Source organism: Sparus aurata, chromosome 7 (assembly GCF_900880675.1).
Source record: "Sparus aurata chromosome 7, fSpaAur1.1, whole genome shotgun sequence".
Lineage (NCBI taxonomy): Eukaryota > Metazoa > Chordata > Actinopteri > Spariformes > Sparidae > Sparus > Sparus aurata.
This window is the reverse complement of record NC_044193.1, coordinates 899,734-918,757: the sequence shown is the minus strand read 5'-3', so window position 1 is coordinate 918,757 and position 19,024 is coordinate 899,734. Positions and strand designations below refer to the sequence as shown.

Here is a 19,024-nt window from a genome sequence, read left to right as displayed (position 1 = left end):
TCCTTTCCCACCATCTCCTCTTTCCTCTCTCCTCCTTTTGACCCCTCCTCTCCTTTCTGAAGATGAAACCACACGCGGGTTACAGTTTCTGGACCGGACCACAACAAGTTCTAGCTCCCGCGTTTACTTCCTGTTTACTTCCTGGTCATGCGGCCACTGAGCATGTGCAGTGGAGTTTCTGACCTCGAGGGAATTTCAACAGATTCATAACAGAAACAGGAGTGATGCAGTGTAGTGATGCATTATGGGTAACCAGGTGGATAAAAGCACTTTGAAACCAAAACAAAGAAAAACTGCTGAAATATGTCAGACAGACAGAGAGACAGGCTGACAGACAGACAGACTGTCTCCCTCTGAGGTTTCCTTTAATTAAAACCACTTTTGAAAGAGCTCATCACTTCCTCCCCTTCAATTAACCCTCAGCCCCGGCCAATCAGACGCTATCTCGTTGAGGCGGACCCCGTCAGCAGCGAGCTGTCACCTCTCTAATCTGTCTCTCTCTGCGGGACAGGAAGTGCCGGACAGCTAATTAGCGCTGAGCGAGGCGGCGTCTCCCCGCTGAGAGCCCGACCTCGACCTCCATCACCAAACTTTACTGAGAGCAGGCAGACAAGATCCGACAGCAACAGAGAGGATTGTGGGAAGGATGGAGGAGAGTGTCTGTCTGTCTGTCACCTGAACTAACTTTATTTCACTTCAGCTGGAAAACTTCTGTTGGAGAGATTAACGGCAGGATGTAGACCGAGCCCGTTTGTCTTTGTCAGTCTGAACCAATCAGAGAACTGAAACAAAGAAAAACACGAGTCTACGATTAATGCAAATATTAACAAAGAACCACTGTGTCGTTGCACAACACACATCCATAATAAACTAATGACATCCAGGATGTAGACGGAGCCGAGAAGGTAATAATTCATTTATCAGAGCGTCAAATTCAAAACTAATGAACCAAACTTCATTTAACTTCTAGCAGATTTTATATCTTAATTTAAAACTTTTACAAGTCTCCTGCTCAAACTTACAGTCCAGGACATAGACCGAGCCCAACAGGATCATGGTAGATCTGTGACGCCTTTTAAAATGTCAGATGAAAAATAAAAAGGGACTTAACATTAAACCTGTTGACAAAAACTGATATCTCATTAAATTATCAATATAAATTATGATGAAGAATAAAAAAGTTCTTTGTATTGTCGCCACCTGATCAAATGGAACGAAAGTACCAGGCTTCATTAAACTTTTAGCAGATTTTAGGGAGTTAATAAGAGAGAACAGGAGATCGAACCAGATGAAGGTCTGAGGACTGAAACATTGTTGTCATTAAACTTCATTTCAACTGAAGTGGACAACGTGTGGAAGTGTTTCTCATGATGGAGTTAAATAGAAAAATGTAAGTTATTTCAAAAATGTGGTCCAGGATATAGACTGATCCCGACAGGATACACCACAAACGTCATGTTTCTGCCTGCAGAGATTAAAACAAAAGATCCTGAATGTATTTAATGAAGAAGATTCGATGAGTTCAGCAGAAAATCTGAACTTTAAACACTGAAAATACTTTTCTAAAAGAAATGCAGGTTTTATGAAACTGTCAGAAAAATCTCGTGGAGGATTAAAACACAGCGCTTGATTTAAAGATTCATGAGAAAAGATTGTGAAAAAACAACGGAGTAAAAAAACTGAGGGCGAAAGGTCAGAGACAAACCTGTGACTTTCAAAATAAAAGGCTGTTTATCAGCATATGATCAGATTTCATTTTGCTGTCAGATCGATTTTATGTTGCAGCTTTCTGCTCAAAATGAAAAATGTTCCGTTGTTAATATTCTCTTCAAGTTTTCCCTTTTAAATGAATCTAACATCTCTAATCCTCACTTATCTCAGTTCTGATGTATTTAATGTTCTAAATTTATTAGAACAATAAAAATAAAACAACATAAGAAGTGAGACACAGTGAAGGGATCTGGATATTTCCTGGATACATCGTACGCTCTTTGTTGATTTCCCAGTTTAAAGCTGAGCAGAGAAACAACGGACACGTCGACGTCTTCAGACAAGATTTTATCATGTTTTCAGGTCGTTACAATAATTAGCGTCATGATCATCATCAGTCTCATAAATAGATCCGTTGATTCTTCATACAGTTAAATTCATATCACAGCGTGTATATACAGATTTAAACATTACAAACAAAAACAAAGCAACAGGCGAGTCGCTGCCCAGCACGTAGACTGATCCCGCTCAGTCAGCTGCTGAGAGAGAGAGAGAAGCTTCAGTGTGTCTTCAGTGCAGCTCGACCGCTGGTGGAGGTTTTACATCCCGTCAGGTGTTTTCAGTCTGAACACGTGAAGCTGCAGCGACAACGACTCACTTTCTCTCCCTCACGTGTTAAAGTCTTCACGTCAGACTGAAGTGTAGATTTTTTTGCAGTGTACAAACAAAAATAAAGCAGAAATATACAGGCAACAAAAAAACACAGTCTGGTACAAGCGTAATGTCCAGGATATAGTCAGAGCCCGGTCGCTAGAAGCAGCCTGTGGCAGACATTCAATCCAGGACGTAGTCAGAGTCCAAGACATGAGACAAGGCAGAGCAGACAGGAAGTGATCGACTGTCACTTCCTGTCCTGATAAACTGGTTAACACAAACTCACAGAACAGAAGCAAAGATACATCCAAATAATAAAAGCAGGAAGTAGACCCGGCCCGACAGATGGATCATGTTGTTTTTACTGCAGCGTGGAGGAATGGAAATGTTACAGTGCAAGATAAGTTACAGTTCATGTGATCCAAGATATAGACACGGCCCTGGAGATAAACAGATGGTCGATCAGGTTCTCGGAGGACGGCGACGACACGCGGCTCGTCAAACTCATCATTTTCAGTTTCACACAGTTGAATAAATTATAAAGCTGCGGCTCATCCACTGATTCTGAGATTCTTCATTAGTAATCAGAATGTTGCTGAAGCTCGTCTCCAGTTTTCATGCATTTACTTTTTAAATGTCAAAATAACCGATAAGTTGGCGAACATTTCTCTGAATAGTAAGTCCTAATTACAGTATATGGATGAGGACTATGAATCCAGCAAATAGTCCCAGCCATGATCCATTTTACATCAGAGTGTATGAAAAGTAATAAATAACAGAACAGTGACCAGCTGCAGAAACACAGAGTCTCCATCGAGCTACTGGAGGTCAAAAACATGCAAGACCAGGAAGTAGCCACGGCCCGACTTACAAACAGTTGATAAATGAAAGGAAACATGAGTACAGTATGTTTGTGCTCCATGACGTAGCCATGGCCGACTGAGTTTACATTGATCACCAGCAGAGTTTCATAATAACGTGAATAAATCTACAGATTGAATCCGTCTGCACAGCGATCGCTCCGTCACACTGAAGGTTCAGAAGCTCCGGTGTTGACCCGACACGCACAAACTGATACCGACAAGCTTGAAAGATTTGCGTCTCCTGTTGATACGACTCTGAAACAAAAAACACGTTCGACGTCTCGAACACGCCGAAGAAACAGGAAACGGCTGAAAGCAGCAGATTGTTTACGTCATCAGACTTTACGTTCAGAGGACGATGGTGGAAGTAGCAACAGAGTGAGACATCTCGCTTCTTTCCTATCTCTGTTGAGTTGCACATGCTCAGTAGCACCCGACCCCGACGCAGACGTGACGCAGACGTGACGCAGACGTGACGCAGACGTGACGCAGACGTGACGCCGGCTCTTTTTAATCTTTTACTTCAGCCTCTGGGATGTTGGAGCAGATTTAAAAGTTTTAACACCACGTCTGTGTGACGTGACGCCTCGTGTGTGTGCTGGTTCTGTGTTGACGTCGTCAGTTGTTAACATGGTGTTTCAGTAAGAATCTGTGTTTCGTGTGGTTGTCGTCGTGTTTCAGTCGGTAACAACAGGAGACGAGAGTCAGTTTAGTTTTGTGGGAGCTGAACTGTAACTCGTCAGTTTAGTCTGAGATAAAAATGTATTATTGTTAAAGCAACGTCCACACGGGGCTTTCAGTTTAAACTCATGGCCTTCATCAACAGCTGATCTTGCTCTGTGGTCATGGAGGTGATTTACAGATCACCTGATAAAAAGAAAACCATCTCCATGACAACCGAGCAAACAGCTTTTTCCACAGCGGCGAAATACTCAAACGAAAACTTGTTTACAGTCAGCTCTGGCAATCCAGGACATAGACAGAGCCCAGGTCATTAGTGTGATTATGTTGCAGATAGGAAGCTCAGGAAGTAGCCAGATCACAACAGAGTTACTGCACACAGGAACCAATGAAATGACTCCCTTAAAGTACAAGGCATGTGTAATCCAGGACGTAGCCAGGACCCAGCAGACAGACATCAGATTCTTACAGGTGAGTTTAGTCAGCGAGTAGACACCACCGGCGCTCCGGGACAACGTGTGTTTCCAGGTCGTAGCCAGAGGATCTGAGCGGTGCAGTCTAATTACAGTACATTCAATAGCAACATAAATGAGCTGAGCACAACTTTTCCATTCCCTCCGCTCGTCTGACTTCCTGTTTCTTCCCTTCATTCATCTCCTCACCAAAACACAACAGAGGGGTTCAATTCCAGAGTTTAGTCACAGCCCTAGCAGACGGACTGAGGCGGTGAAATCATTGGGCTCCAGTCAGTAGTCAGAGCCCACAGCAGGTCTTAGGTTGATGAATCCAGAGCAAAATGTTGTTTCCAGGTGTTAGTCTGAGGCGGGCCCACATCTTACGGTTGAGGTGATCAATAGTGAGAAGGAAGGGAAAGGACGGATGGAACCAGGCGATAGTCTCATCCCGAGCCCGCCGCACCGCCACCAGGACTGCCCTCTTTACTGATACGGACTAATTCCTGGGACAAAACCTCCAGGTCCTGCAGACAGGAGTGACATCATGTTAACTTTAAACATGTTGGTCTCCATGACAACCAGGCACCTCAGTCCGCTCATGAAGACCATGTGACCGTGTGTGTGTGTGTGTGTGTGTGTGTGTGTGTGTGCGTGTTACCTTCTGCAGGTGCATGTTCTTGGTCAGCTGCTCCTCCAACATGTTCTGCAGCTTCTTGTTCATCTCTCTCAGATTCTCGTCTCCTGGTTTCACCAGATCTCGGAGGACCGAACCCAGACCTCCTCGTTCTCCCTGAGAGCCTCCGTGACCTCCGACCGCAGCGCCCGACACATCTGAGGAGGAGACGACCGATCAGTCAACTAGATCAATGAAAACACTTGTTTCTGATCGAGCTCCTGTCGGCTGCTCAGAGCAGCAGAACGCTCACAGGTTCTACCAGCAGGAGGCGCCGCAGATGAGTCTCCGTTTAATGTCCCCGACAACCTCTGTAGTCTCATTCAGACACTCGTTAGCAACCGCTAACTGTTGTTAACACATGAAGAGCTTCAGGATTAAACTGTAGGACATTAATGATGATTTATATGTTCAGCCTGTGGTGACACACAGCTTATTACACACATTCAACTGGAAACTGGAGCTGCACGATATTTTGTTTGAGCATCGTCATCGCGATGAGAGCCTAATGAACTCATCTAATTTCAAGGGTACCTGACACACACAGCGATCCACCAATCACATTAGTTCTTATTCAGTGTGCTGAAGCAGACCAGCTCCTGCACATAGAGTGAGTCGCTGGTAACAACGATGAAAAATGAGCAACGAACAAGAGAAAATCGCTGAAAACGAAGACTTGGTGCCAAAAAGAAAAACGTCAGTTATCTAGAAGGATGATATGACCAAACACGTGTTCTGAGTTGACAGTGTGTTGCATCTGTTGCCACAACGAGAAGTGACACAACTAATGAGTTTGACTATTTCGTCCGTTTGAAAATGTTTTACATTGAAAATGTACATTCAGCGACTCCTCAGACCGATACAAGGCAGCTGACTTGCTATCTTGCAAGGATCATACAAGCTGGCTTACATAACATAATAATAACAGCTGTTTAAAGTTTTGTTCCGATTAATTCGGCGCTACCCAAGCCAGCCGTAGTAAGTAACGCACTTCTGGTCATTTTCACAAAAACAAAACACCCGTTGTCCTTTAATTATAAAGAAAACCATAGGATAGAATTTGCGCTTTTATTTTATAAACAGGAAGCGAACCTCCCCTCGCTATGGCTAACTTGAAACCGCTATAGCGTCGGTAACATCAGGTTTTAAAGCTTTTTCATGTGAGAAAGTAGCCGTTTAGTTCCCCGTTGTGCCGCCAGTTTATCCAAATAACGCTTGTTTGCACATTTGCTCAGACGTGGTGGGAGAAGTCCAGACCAGCCGCACCTGTAGCGGAGCGGCGGAGCAGCCCAGCCCGGGTCTGCTGAGGTGATCTGCGGTCAAAACTTCACCGTCATACCGGTAGAAGAACACGAGCCGATTCATTTACCTGCAGCTTTTTGGAGATTAAACACGGACTGGATAGCTTCATTTCGGAAGATAAATGTAGGTTTCATAGATGAAAATAAACATCTGTGGCAGCTACGTTAGCTTATTTGAATGAAAAGTGTAAAATGTAAATAGCAAAAATGTAATGACGCCTAGATTTTCACGTTTTTCAAGGGGGGCGGGGGCCCCGCCAACAGAATGGTAGGGGAAACACTGTATTTACGTCAGTACCACACAGCTCAGAACGACAAAAACAGGTGAGATCAGTGCAGGTTCACTGTCCACAAGATAGCAGCAGTGCAGCGTAACATAAAGTGCTGTTCAGGTCATCTGATGAAAATTCCTGTATTATTTTTATATCGCAATATATATCACAGGGTTACAAAAAATCGCAATATCAGTTTTTTCCAGTATCGTGCAGCTCTACTGGAAACATCAACACACACAGGACGAGCTAATATGCTAACGTGCTAACTGGTTTCTGGGTTCATTCCTGCAGCACTTTATAAAACCTGAACATGAAAATACACCAAACTGCTGCTTCAAAAAGTGTCTCCAGGACATTTGGCTGTGATGACACACACACACACACACACACACACACACACACAGACGTCACGACTGTAAATGAAAAGAAACAGAAGAGATAAAACGGCAGCAGTGTGAAGAATCCGGTCCAGTCCGACTCTGAGGAGCTTCAGACTGCAACAGAAATAAAACCATGTAGTGTTTTTAGTCCAGCTGGAAGCCTGAAGAGACGACAGATGGCAGAAACACAGACTGCCTGGATACAGACAGACTGGATCTGTGTCTGACCCGACAGTTCTGCAACAATTCTGTGTTTACTGGACGGGCTGAGGGTTCTGTTCAACTCCATGAAGCTGGAAGACGAAACACTTCATCCCATGTTAGAGACAAGAGCACGGTGAGGAGACGAGGACACAAGGAGAGGAAGCAAGGAGAGGAAGCAAGGAGAGGAAGCAAGGAGAGGAAACAAGAAGAGGAGGAGAGGAAACAAGGAGAGGAAACAAGAAGAGGAAACAAGGAGAGGAAACAAGAAGAGGAAGCAAGGAGAGGAAACAAGAAGAGGAAGCAAGAAGAGGAAACAAGAAGAGGAAACAAGGAGAGGAGGAGAGGAAACAAGGAGAGGAAACAAGAAGAGGAAACAAGGAGAGGAGGAGAGGAAACAAGGAGAGGAAACAAGGAGAGGAAGCAAGGAGAGGAAACAAGGAGAGGAAACAAGAAGAGGAAACAAGAAGAGGAGGAGAGGAAAAAAGGAGAGGAGGAGAGGAAACAAGGAGAGGAAACAAGGAGAGGAAGCAAGGAGAGGAAACAAGGAGAGGAAACAAGAAGAGGAAACAAGGAGAGGAGGAGAGGAAACAAGGAGAGGAAACAAGAAGAGGAAGCAAGGAGAGGTAACAAGGAGAGGAAACAACGATAGGAGGATGTTACTCTGTTGTACAGCTACCATAAAAACCATGTCATAAAATTAGACAGAAAACACTCAGAGTGTTTGTGTGTGTGTGTGTATGTGTGTGTGTGTGTGTGTGTGTGTGTGTGTGTGTGTGTGTGTGTGTGTGTGTGTGCGTGTGTGCGTGTGCTGACTGTGCAGCCTGTAAATATTTAACACCTGTGGTTGTTTACCTGCAGTGAACAGCTGGACCAGCTGTTTCCTCTGAACAGAGAACAGGCGCGATCAGCTGATCACAGAGCAGCTCAGATTGTTATTGATCGCTCAGATGTGTTGATCACTGCTGATACTGATGGATTCATGTCAAAGTCTGAGACGTTTAGATTTGATATCAACAGTCTCAGAGCTGCAGACGTGCCCTGAAGCAAGGCACCAGCTGTACAATCTGCTGCAGGGTACAGCAACTGTGACAGCTGGTAACTAAAGGTAAGTGAGCACTGGACGTATAGGAGAGAGAGAGAGTGTGTGTGTGTGTGTGTGACACACACACACACACACACGCCCCCTCTCTCAGTTTTACTGCCCATTAGATTTACCATTATTACCGTGTTAATGGCGGCGGGTGGAGGAGCGACAGGAATGAAACCAGTCAAACATGAAATTGAAAACAGCATGAAAAGGAAGAAAACAGGACGGAGGAGGCGAAGGAGCGCCGGAGGAAAGGTAACCACGAGTACAGCACGTTTCACACACAGTGGAACACCGACAGACGTCAGCTCAGGTCAATCGACGGTCGCTGGTTCAAAGCCACAAGCTGCGTCTGTTTGTTTCCGCCTGAAAACAAACGGTAAGTTATGAATTGTTAAGCTGACACGATGCACGTGATGACATCATTACGTCACACGAGGGCTTCACCGCGGGGAGTCCAGGTCTACACGCTGCGGTCTGAATCCATCAGGAATAAAAACTACGACAGCCAGAACATTTATTCTGTCTGCAGCTGGAAGCTTCGATCTATCAGGACATCCACGTTTACATCTGAACTAAAAGCTGTAAGAACCATCGAGAGTCTGACGCTCCGGTTCTCAGTTAGCTGGATGGATTTTACCCGCCGTCTGAATATTTCCTCAGAAAAGTGTTAAATGTTGATTTTTCAGTGAGGCGGTCGTTGGATGTGAACCTGGACCGGGTCAGACTACTTGATGTGGACTCGTGGTGTTTAGGATCAGGTCCAGCTCATCTGCAGGCTGATTTAAAATTCAGGTGAGAATGGAGTAAATAATTCAGAGAGCTGGTCCTCCTGTAGGTCGATGACAGCAGCACTTACAGAGCTGCTGACGGCTCCACAACATGTCGGAGCTGAGAAACCAACAGAAACACTCGTCTGGACTCCAGCAGCTCAGCAGCAGCTCTGAATCAGATGTTTGAGATGATGTCAAGACATTTACAGGAAACAAAATAAAGGTGGGAGAAGTTTCAACTTCCTGTCAGACGAGGAAGAAACGAGATCTTTCACTTCGTATGATCTTTAGTTTTACAGCATTTAAACTTTAATGATCAAAACTAAAATCATCACCACGATCAATAACAGGTCAGGAAGTGAAGGTGTGACCCAGAACAGACTAGAGTTCTTATTAATGTACAGTTTTATTATTGATCATCTATTAACATGCAGGTCTGAAGGGACGGACGGTTCAGAGAGACGGAAAACAAATCAGCTGACGGTTAGACACACACACGCACACACACACACACACACACACACACACACACACACACACATACGCACACACACACACACACACGCACACACTGAAGCTAAATATAGCATCAGAGACGTTAACAGAGAATCTAATAACTGCTGATCGTCTAATTTCCCTCCTGAAGAGTTCAGACATGAAATCGCAGCTTCCTCTCGTTGATGCACACGATCTCATTAATTGATCAGTGTGATCATCAACACATCAGGTCCAGTAACTGTTTGTTCCTGCAGAGATAAAAAACCCTCCTCCGGGTCCATTTGGTTCTGTGTGAACGTGACTAACGCATTTCAGAGATTCAACGCTCAGAACCAGTGACTCATCGTACAGTTATTGATGATTGATTTATTTATATACAAAATACTGATTATCAGAAATCAATGATCAAGTTTAAAACACCTTCAGCAGCTTCACAGAGACACGGAACCAAAGAGAGAAAACAACCAGATGATTACTTTCAACGTTTCAATCGTTCAGACGCGGTCAAAGAACGAACAGCAGCAGTAGAGATCATCAAGACCCACAATGCATCTGGTTTCACTGCTCACTTCCTGTCAGATAAACAGCCACGACTTTCTGACTGACCGACACACAACGATCAATAACACACCAATCATCCGGACGATGTGGACATCATGTTCGTCCCTCCATCAAAGTGCTGACAGAACGCCAATCAATCATCGACAGACAAACGTGACCCGAGACAGAGTCGCTGCTGATCGGACCAAACAACAACACCACCACTCCCAAACAGAAATCAGCTGACATGAACGCCTGTGTGTGTGTGTGTGTGTGTGTGTGTGTGTGTGTGTGTGTGTGTGTGTGTGTGTGTGTGTGTGTGTGTGTGTGTGTGTTACCTATGCGGCTGTCCATCACGTAGGTCTCTATGATGGCGCTCTTCCTGCAGATATCTTCAGCCATGGACGAACAGCTGACCTCCAGGTGTTTCACCTGAAGGAGAAGACCGTCAGTCTGAAGAGTACTCTCATCTGTTACTGCAGTAAAAGTACTCTGTTATTTACTACAAATCAAAGTACAAAAGTATAAAATAACTCATGTGTTCATCACTTTGAACTGCTGCTCCGTTCAGTCTGTCATAAATACATCAGCTTCATTACATGATATAGTTTGAAGTTAGTTTTTTGCCTTTTTGTATAAAGTAGCAGATGGAAATATTCAGTTAAACTCTGCTGAACTGAACTGAAGTCATGTTTAAACAAACGGACTCTCAGCTGCACAGAACCAGAACTATTGAACAGATATTAATAATTCATCTGAAAACAGGCCCAGCTTCTCACTGCTGACCCGACTGTCGACTCGCAGCATCAAGCGAAGCAGAGCCGAGGACGCCGCCAACGTCCGCCCTTATGGTGGTCTGACACACGGTTGCCGTGGTAACAGGAGACGCCTCACCTTCTCCTCCAGCATCCACTTCTCCTGCTGAACCTCGGCCAGCCTCTGGAACAGCTCTCCAACCTCGTCGTCAGATAACTCAGCAGGACGCTGAGACTGAGGGCTGCCGCCTCCAGACTGACAGACAGAGACACACAGACGATACAGATCAGCTGGCTCAAGGGCACTGAGGCAGCAGACTGATGACTCAAACTTACACCAAAGTCAGGACGTCTTTCATCTGTGTGTACGAAAGGTTTTAGCTTCTGATGAGCAGGTCGCTTCACATGGTGAACGTGAGTGTGAATGTGAGTGTGTGAACGTGAGTGTGTGAACGTGAGTGTGTGAACGTGTGTGTGTGAATGTGTGTGTGTGAACGTGTGTGTGAACGTGTGTGTGTGAACGTGAGTGTGTGAACATGAGTGTGTGAATGTGTGTGTGTGAACGTGTGTGTGAACGTGTGTGTGTGAACGTGAGTGTGTGAACGTGAGTGTGTGAACGTGTGTGTGAACGTGAGTGTGAACGTGAGTGTGTGAACGTGTGTGTGAACGTGAGTGTGAACGTGAGTGTGTGAACGTGAGTGTGTGAACGTGTGTGTGTGTGAACGTGAGTGTGTGAACGTGTGTGTGAACGTGTGTGTGTGAACGTGAGTGTGTGAACGTGAGTGTGTGAACGTGAGTGTGTGAACGTGTGTGTGTGAACGTGAGTGTGTGAACGTGAGTGTGTGAACGTGAGTGTGTGAACGTGTGTGTGTGAACGTGTGTGTGAACGTGTGTGTGAACGTGAGTGTGAACGTGAGTGTGTGAACGTGTGTGTGAACGTGAGTGTGAACGTGAGTGTGTGAACGTGTGTGTGAACGTGAGTGTGTGAACGTGAGTGTGTGAACGTGAGTGTGTGAACGTGTGTGTGTGAACGTGTGTGTGTGTGAACGTGAGTGTGTGAACGTGTGTGTGAACGTGTGTGTGTGAACGTGAGTGTGTGAACGTGAGTGTGTGAACGTGAGTGTGTGAACGTGTGTGTGAACGTGAGTGTGTGAACGTGAGTGTGTGAACGTGTGTGTGAACGTGAGTGTGTGAACGTGAGTGTGTGAACGTGTGTGTGTGAACGTGTGTGTGTGAACGGTGTGTGTGTGAACGTGAGTGTGTGAACGTGTGTGTGAACGTGAGTGTGTGAACGTGAGTGTGTGAACGTGTGTGTGAACGTGAGTGTGTGAACGTGAGTGTGAACGTGAGTGTGTGAACGTGTGTGTGTGAACGTGTGTGTGTGAACGTGTGTGTGAACGTGAGTGTGTGAACGTGAGTGTGAACGTGAGTGTGTGAACGTGAGTGTGTGAACGTGTGTGTGTGAACGTGTGTGTGAACGTGTGTGTGTGAACGTGAGTGTGTGAACGTGTGTGTGAACGTGTGTGTGAACGTGAGTGTGTGAACGTGAGTGTGTGAACGTGAGTGTGTGAACGTGTGTGTGTGTGAACGTGAGTGTGTGAACGTGTGTGTGAACGTGTGTGTGTGAACGTGAGTGTGTGAACGTGAGTGTGTGAACGTGAGTGTGTGAACGTGTGTGTGTGAACGTGAGTGTGTGAACGTGAGTGTGTGAACGTGAGTGTGTGAACGTGTGTGTGTGAACGTGTGTGTGTGAACTGAGTGTGTGAACGTGTGTGTGAACGTGTGTGTGTGAACGTGAGTGTGTGAACGTGAGTGTGTGAACGTGAGTGTGTGAACGTGTGTGTGAACGTGAGTGTGTGAACGTGAGTGTGTGAACGTGTGTGTGAACGTGAGTGTGTGAACGTGAGTGTGTGAACGTGAGTGTGAACGTGAGTGTGAACGTGAGTGTGTGAACGTGTGTGTGTGAACGTGTGTGTGTGAACGTGTGTGTGAACGTGAGTGTGTGAACGTGAGTGTGAACGTGAGTGTGTGAACGTGAGTGTGTGAACGTGAGTGTGTGAACGTGAGTGTGTGAACGTGTGTGTGTGAACGTGAGTGTGTGAACGTGTGTGTGTGAACGTGTGTGTGAACGTGTGTGTGTGTGAACGTGAGTGTGAACGTGAGTGTGTGAACGTGAGTGTGAACGTGAGTGTGTGAACGTGTGTGTGAACGTGTGTGTGTGAACGTGTGTGTGAACGTGAGTGTGTGAACGTGTGTGTGAACGTGTGTGTGTGAACGTGAGTGTGAACGTGTGTGTGAACGTGAGTGTGTGAACGTGTGTGTGAACGTGAGTGTGTGAACGTGTGTGTGAACGTGAGTGTGTGAACGTGTGTGTGAACGTGAGTGTGTGAACGTGTGTGTGAACGTGTGTGTGAACGTGAGTGTGAACGTGTGTGTGAACGTGTGTGTGTGAACGTGTGTGTGTGAACGTGAGTGTGTGAACGTGAGTGTGAACGTGTGTGTGAACATGTGTGTGAACGTGAGTGTGTGAACGTGTGTGAACGTGAGTGTGTGAACGTGTGTGTGTGAACGTGAGTGTGTGAACGTGTGTGTGTGAACGTGAGTGTGTGAACGTGTGTGTGAACGTGAGTGTGAACGTGAGTGTGAACGTGTGTGTGAACGTGAGTGTGTGAACGTGTGTGAACGTGAGTGTGTGAACGTGAGTGTGTGAACGTGTGTGTGAACGTGAGTGTGAACGTGTGTGTGAACGTGTGTGTGAACGTGTGTGTGAACGGGTGAATGTTGACTTGAGTACATTACAGATCTGAAACAGGGTCTGAAAATGTGAACAAAAAAACTTAAGTGAACCCTGATTTTACAGCTTACTGTCATCAGAGGCTCACAGAGGGGGCTGATGGGAAAAGATGCAGCGCTGACATGACACACACACACACACACACACACACACACACAGCTGTCGTGTGATGCTGTTGCTAATGACGACTGAACCACCACAGTAAACTGACCTGACAGAAAAACTCAGATACAGAAAGTGAACCTTCACTATTTACAGTGTTTCTATCAATAGACACACACACACACACACACACACAGCTATAAACAGACTTCAAAGACTCCTGAGAGAAACTAACTAAACTGTAACAACAGTGAAGTGATGGAGGTAACTCTGTAATGTGAGAGAGATTATGGGATGTTACAGCTGAGCTCATTATCACCACGTCACCATGGTAACAGCTGCCATAACGACAGAGGTCTCAGAGGTCACCACTCCAACCGTGTGGTCACATGACAAAGCTGACTGTGCTTTAGGCTCCACCCACCTTGTTCTGATTGGTCGGCTGAGCCTCCTTCATCATGTCTCTGTAGGAGAAGGAGGAGACGGAGGACGAGTCTCCGGTCTGCTGAGTCCGGCTGGGACTGTTGATCTCCGACAGGACCAGCTCCTCCAGACCTGCAGAGACGGACCGGATCGTCCTGATCAGTAACCACAAATACACCAGCGCACCGTCCCTTTAAGACTCCTCGCCATTAACACGTGACGAGCTGAAACAAAATGTCTGAACTGAACCTCACTTACAGAAAAACCAGACTGACAGCAGGTCAGCTGGAGCTTTATAATCAGCATCACATCAAACATTATGGATCAGTTATTCATTTAAACTCAACACACTGGACCGTCCCTTTAAGACACCGGACTGTCCCTTTAATGCAGTGGACCGTCCCTTTAAGACACCGGACTGTCCCTTTAATGCAGTGGACCGTCCCTTTAAGACACCAGACTGTCCCTTCGATGCAGTGGACTGTCCCTTTAATGCAGTGGACCATCCCTTCGATGCAGTGGACCGTCCCTTTAATGCAGTGGACCGTCCCTTTAAGACACCAAACTGTCCCTTTAACGCAGTGGACCGTCCCTTTAAGACACTGGACCGTCCCTTTAATGCAGTGGACTGTCCCTTTAATGCAGTGGACCGTCCCTTTAAGACACCAAACTGTCCCTTCAACGCAGTGGACTGTCCCTTTAATGCAGTGGACCATCCCTTCGATGCAGTGGACCGTCCCTTTAAGACACCAAACTGTCCCTTTAACGCAGTGGACCGTCCCTTTAATGCAGTGGACTGTCCCTTTAATGCAGTGGACTGTCCCTTTAACGCAGTGGACCGTCCCTTTAATGCAGTGGACTGTCCCTTCGATGCAGTGGACCGTCCCTTCGATGCAGTGGACCGTCCCTTTGATGCAGTGGACCGTCCCTTTAATGCAGTGGACCGTCCCTTTAAGACACTGGACCGTCCCTTTAATGCAGTGGACCGTCCCTTTAATGCAGTGGACCGTCCCTTTAACGCAGTGGACCGTCCCTTTAAGACACTGGACTGTCCCTTTAATGCAGTGGACCGTCCCTTCGATGCAGTGGACCGTCCCTTTAATGCAGTGGACCGTCCCTTTAAGACACTGGACCGTCCCTTTAATGCAGTGGACCGTCCCTTTAATGCAGTGGACCGTCCCTTTAAGACACTGGACCGTCCCTTTAACGCAGTGGACCATCCCTTCGATGCAGTGGACCGTCCCTTTAAGACATTGGACCATCCATTTAATGCAGTGGACCGTCCCTTTAAGACACTAGACTGTCCCTTTAATGCAGTGGGCCGTCCCTTCGATGCAGTGGACCGTCCCTTTAAGACAATGGACCGTCCCTTTGATGCAGTGCACCGTCCCTTCGATGCAGTGGACCGTCCCTTTAATGCAGTGGACCGTCCCTTTAATGCAGTGGACCGTCCCTTTAATGCAGGTGTTCTGAGTGGGCAGAGAGATAAGTAGGCTACTTTAAAATATCTGATTCTCAGGTTTGTGCAGAAGAGCCTTTTAAACATTTATCACTGCTCATATATTATACATGATGCTGAGGACTGCCCTGCACTGCTCCCGGTGTGTGTGTGTGTGTGTGTGTGTGTGTGTGTGTGTGTGTGTGTGTAGAAGTAGTAAAAACAGTGTGACAGAGAGGCTGTTAAAGAAAAGGTCCACACAGAGAAAAGATCTGCAGTAAAAGATAAATATTAAGTGGGGTAAAAAAAGACTTCAGTGGACAAACAGAGGACGACTGTGCAGACGTGTGTGTGTGTGTGTGTGTGTGTGTGTGTGTGTGTGAGTGTTTTGCCAGCAGACGCCAGTGTGTCCACATCAGCTCTGGGAATCAGAGCACTGCATTAAATATTGAACAGAAGGTTCCGGACTGAGCCAGAACCTCCTGACGCAGGGTTAGCACGCCGCTCAGTATCGGACCCATCGGTCACGTTACACTCACATCTCAGCCACGTAGGACACACACACACACACACACACACACACACACACACACACACAGCTGTCTCTCCTTCCTGAAGCATCTGAAGGGATTTAAACACTCGTCCTGTTGGCTTCAGTGTGACATCAGGTTCTGCTCCACTGACATCAGGTTCTGCTCCACTGACAGAAAACCGGAGCTCTGGGTTTGTGAACGAGCTTCAGAGACACACTGAGCACACGACCCTGTAGTCTGGGTTCACCACAGACAGGAGAGTGGCGCCTCCTGTTCTGAGTGGGAGCTCTGCAGGTTGAGCCTGATGAGGATTCTGGATTGGTTCTGTATCATGTCATGATTTGGATGATCGTTTCCCACCAACATGATCAAGTGTCCGTCTACACTTTTATCAGAAAGATGACCAACAGACAACACGGAGGGCTGAATGTGCCAATAAACAACTGCAGAAGAAGAGTCGATGAAAATGTTCCCACAAGATTCAACAAACAGATGAAGCCAGAAATCTATTAAACTCTAAAACAAACTGAGACGCAGTCAGAGCTGTGACATCACAGTGACATCACAGTGACATCACAGTGACATCACACGGCCGGGGTGTTTCAGGTGTGTGTGTACCTGTCCTGGTCTTGCTGTTGGTCAGTATCTCCTGGAGTCTCTCCTGCAGTTTGTCGGCTCGCTTCCTCTCCAGCTGCAGCTGCCGCTTCAAGTCCTTCAGCTGCACACACACACACACACACACACACACACACACACACACACACACACACACACACACACACACACACACGGGCACACACACACACACACACACACACACACACACACACACACACACACACACACACACACACACACACACACACACCGAACACACACACAGATTTACTTTTTAATTATTATTTTCCACGCACGGCTGATCTTAAATTACTCTACAAAATATATTCTCTCATCTCATCTCTATTCAAATTCTGAATTCTGAATAAATTCTGTCCATCACTGTGTGTGTGTGTGTGTGTGTTTACTCACCGCTGCACTTCCCTTCTTTTCTAAAATCCTCTGTCCGTCCACGGTGTCTTTTATCTCCTACAGAGAGAAACAGATTTATTTAAAACTATAAAATCTTGTTTTGCTTTGAAGCTGAAGCAGCTTTTTGAAAAGGACCAAAGTGAGTTTGCAAAGTTTAGCTCCCAATTTTAAAAATGTTCAGTTTCAATACAAGACATACCGTTTATATTCTATATGTTGTTTTACCTCACTGCATGTAGAACATTTACTGAATGAACAAGAAGGTCCAAATAATGCAGAATGAGTCAGAGACAGAGTTTCACAGAGTTTATAAAGTGTCTCCAACTCAACAACTCACTAAACTGACACATTTGTTAAGGGAGTCTGGTGCTGCTGTGTTTCTGGTTCAGTGATTGGATCAGTTCAAGCAGACTGTGTTCACAAACATCTGCTGCCGACACTCGCAGGTTAACAGAACAATTTCATACTTCAGACTTTAATCAGTTAAGCTCGGGCAGATTGTGTTCGTACGCCGACAGATCGCTGGTTCCAGATCAGATCTACTCTCACACACAGCTCCACAGGTGGAGGACGTGCAGAGCGGTAGCAGCTCTAGGATCAGCAGCAGTGGTTGTGATAGCAGCAACATGTCATCACCTGTTTGAGTTTCCCGATGGTGTCACCGTGCTCCTCCTTCTGCTTCTCCACCTCCACCAGCTGCTGCTTCAGTCCCTCCATCTCTGACTGCTTCTCCTGCAGGACGCAGACATGAACACAGACATCGTTCTTTTAAACCAGGAAACAAAATGACGAAAACAAGTTCAACAGCTCTCAGATCAGTTGTAGAAACATTTTCTGCATCGATCACAATTTCAGTTTCAAAGATTCAAGTCACAGCTGTGTCTGAAAATGTTTTGAAGTTGGTTCCGATGAAGACTTCATATGTCAAGTCTGAGTCATATAAAGTCAGGTGAAGTGTCGAGGTCCACAGAACAGTTCTGGAGCTTCACAGTCTGCAGCAGAGAACACATCACTAACTGATCTCAGACCAGATTTAAAGCCTCCACTTCAACTTAAAAAGGTGTAAATAACAGACGATGACTCTCTGAGTGTTCTTCCTGTTTAAACTGAAGTCTTCACTGTAGCTGCTGAGCTAACAGCGTTAGCATGTAGCCAGAGTTTTCTTCCTCGGCTCTCTGTGAGGAAGAAAACATTAAAACGAGCCACATCACCTCCAGCGATGCCCCCTCACTCTTAATCCATCTGACTGAGGGATTAATTTAGAATAAAAAAAAAAAACTACATTTAATTCCCCTCTAATCTTCTGCTGCTAATTAATTTGACTAAAATCGACATTAAAAAACACCCGCAGGCTGCAGCCGCCCACCTGACAGAGGGAGGAAACCTGGTAACACTGCAGGAAAACTAGCAAGTCTGTTAATTCCCTGTAATGTCACACACACACACACACACACACACACACACACACACACACACACACACACACACACACACACACACCTCATTAGGCAGGATGAGCTTCTGTGTAAATTTCCGAGGCGTTCAGACTTTATTACCCCGACACAATCAACAAACCAAAAAAGAAGAGAAGCTGACAGGAAATCCTTAAATAAGCAGCGCGTAGATGTTCAGAGCCGCCTGAAGTAAATTACGGACAGTAAAGACACGGACAGACAGACAGACAGACAGACAGACAGACAGACAGACAGACAAACAGACAAACAGACAGACAGTACAGGTGTGTACAGGTGTGTACAGGTGTGTACAGGAGTGTACAGGTGTGTACAGGTGTGTACAGGAGTGTACAGGTGTGTACAGGTGGAGGATAAATCAGATAGACTTGTGATGAGTCTTGT

General features: G+C 46.0%; 1 protein-coding gene across 4 annotated transcripts in view; it reads right to left on the bottom strand.

Moving 5' to 3' along the window:
- Nucleotides 1-2,040: 2,040 nt before the first annotated feature.
- gripap1 (GRIP1 associated protein 1) overlaps nucleotides 2,041-19,024 on the bottom strand; it is a 39,117-nt gene continuing 22,133 nt past the window's right edge. For all 4 annotated transcript variants that reach the window (XM_030422334.1, XM_030422335.1, XM_030422337.1 and 1 more), the window contains 8 exons: nucleotides 17,805-17,900; nucleotides 17,169-17,225; nucleotides 16,758-16,857; nucleotides 14,170-14,300; nucleotides 10,989-11,105; nucleotides 10,433-10,526; nucleotides 5,022-5,194; nucleotides 2,041-4,887 (listed from right to left, as the gene is read on the bottom strand). In XM_030422334.1, coding sequence (XP_030278194.1) covers nucleotides 4,807-4,887; nucleotides 5,022-5,194; nucleotides 10,433-10,526; nucleotides 10,989-11,105; nucleotides 14,170-14,300; nucleotides 16,758-16,857; nucleotides 17,169-17,225; nucleotides 17,805-17,900 — 849 coding nt within the window. In that variant the 3' untranslated portion in view covers nucleotides 2,041-4,806. The remainder of the gene's footprint in view (nucleotides 4,888-5,021; nucleotides 5,195-10,432; nucleotides 10,527-10,988; nucleotides 11,106-14,169; nucleotides 14,301-16,757; nucleotides 16,858-17,168; nucleotides 17,226-17,804; nucleotides 17,901-19,024) is intronic.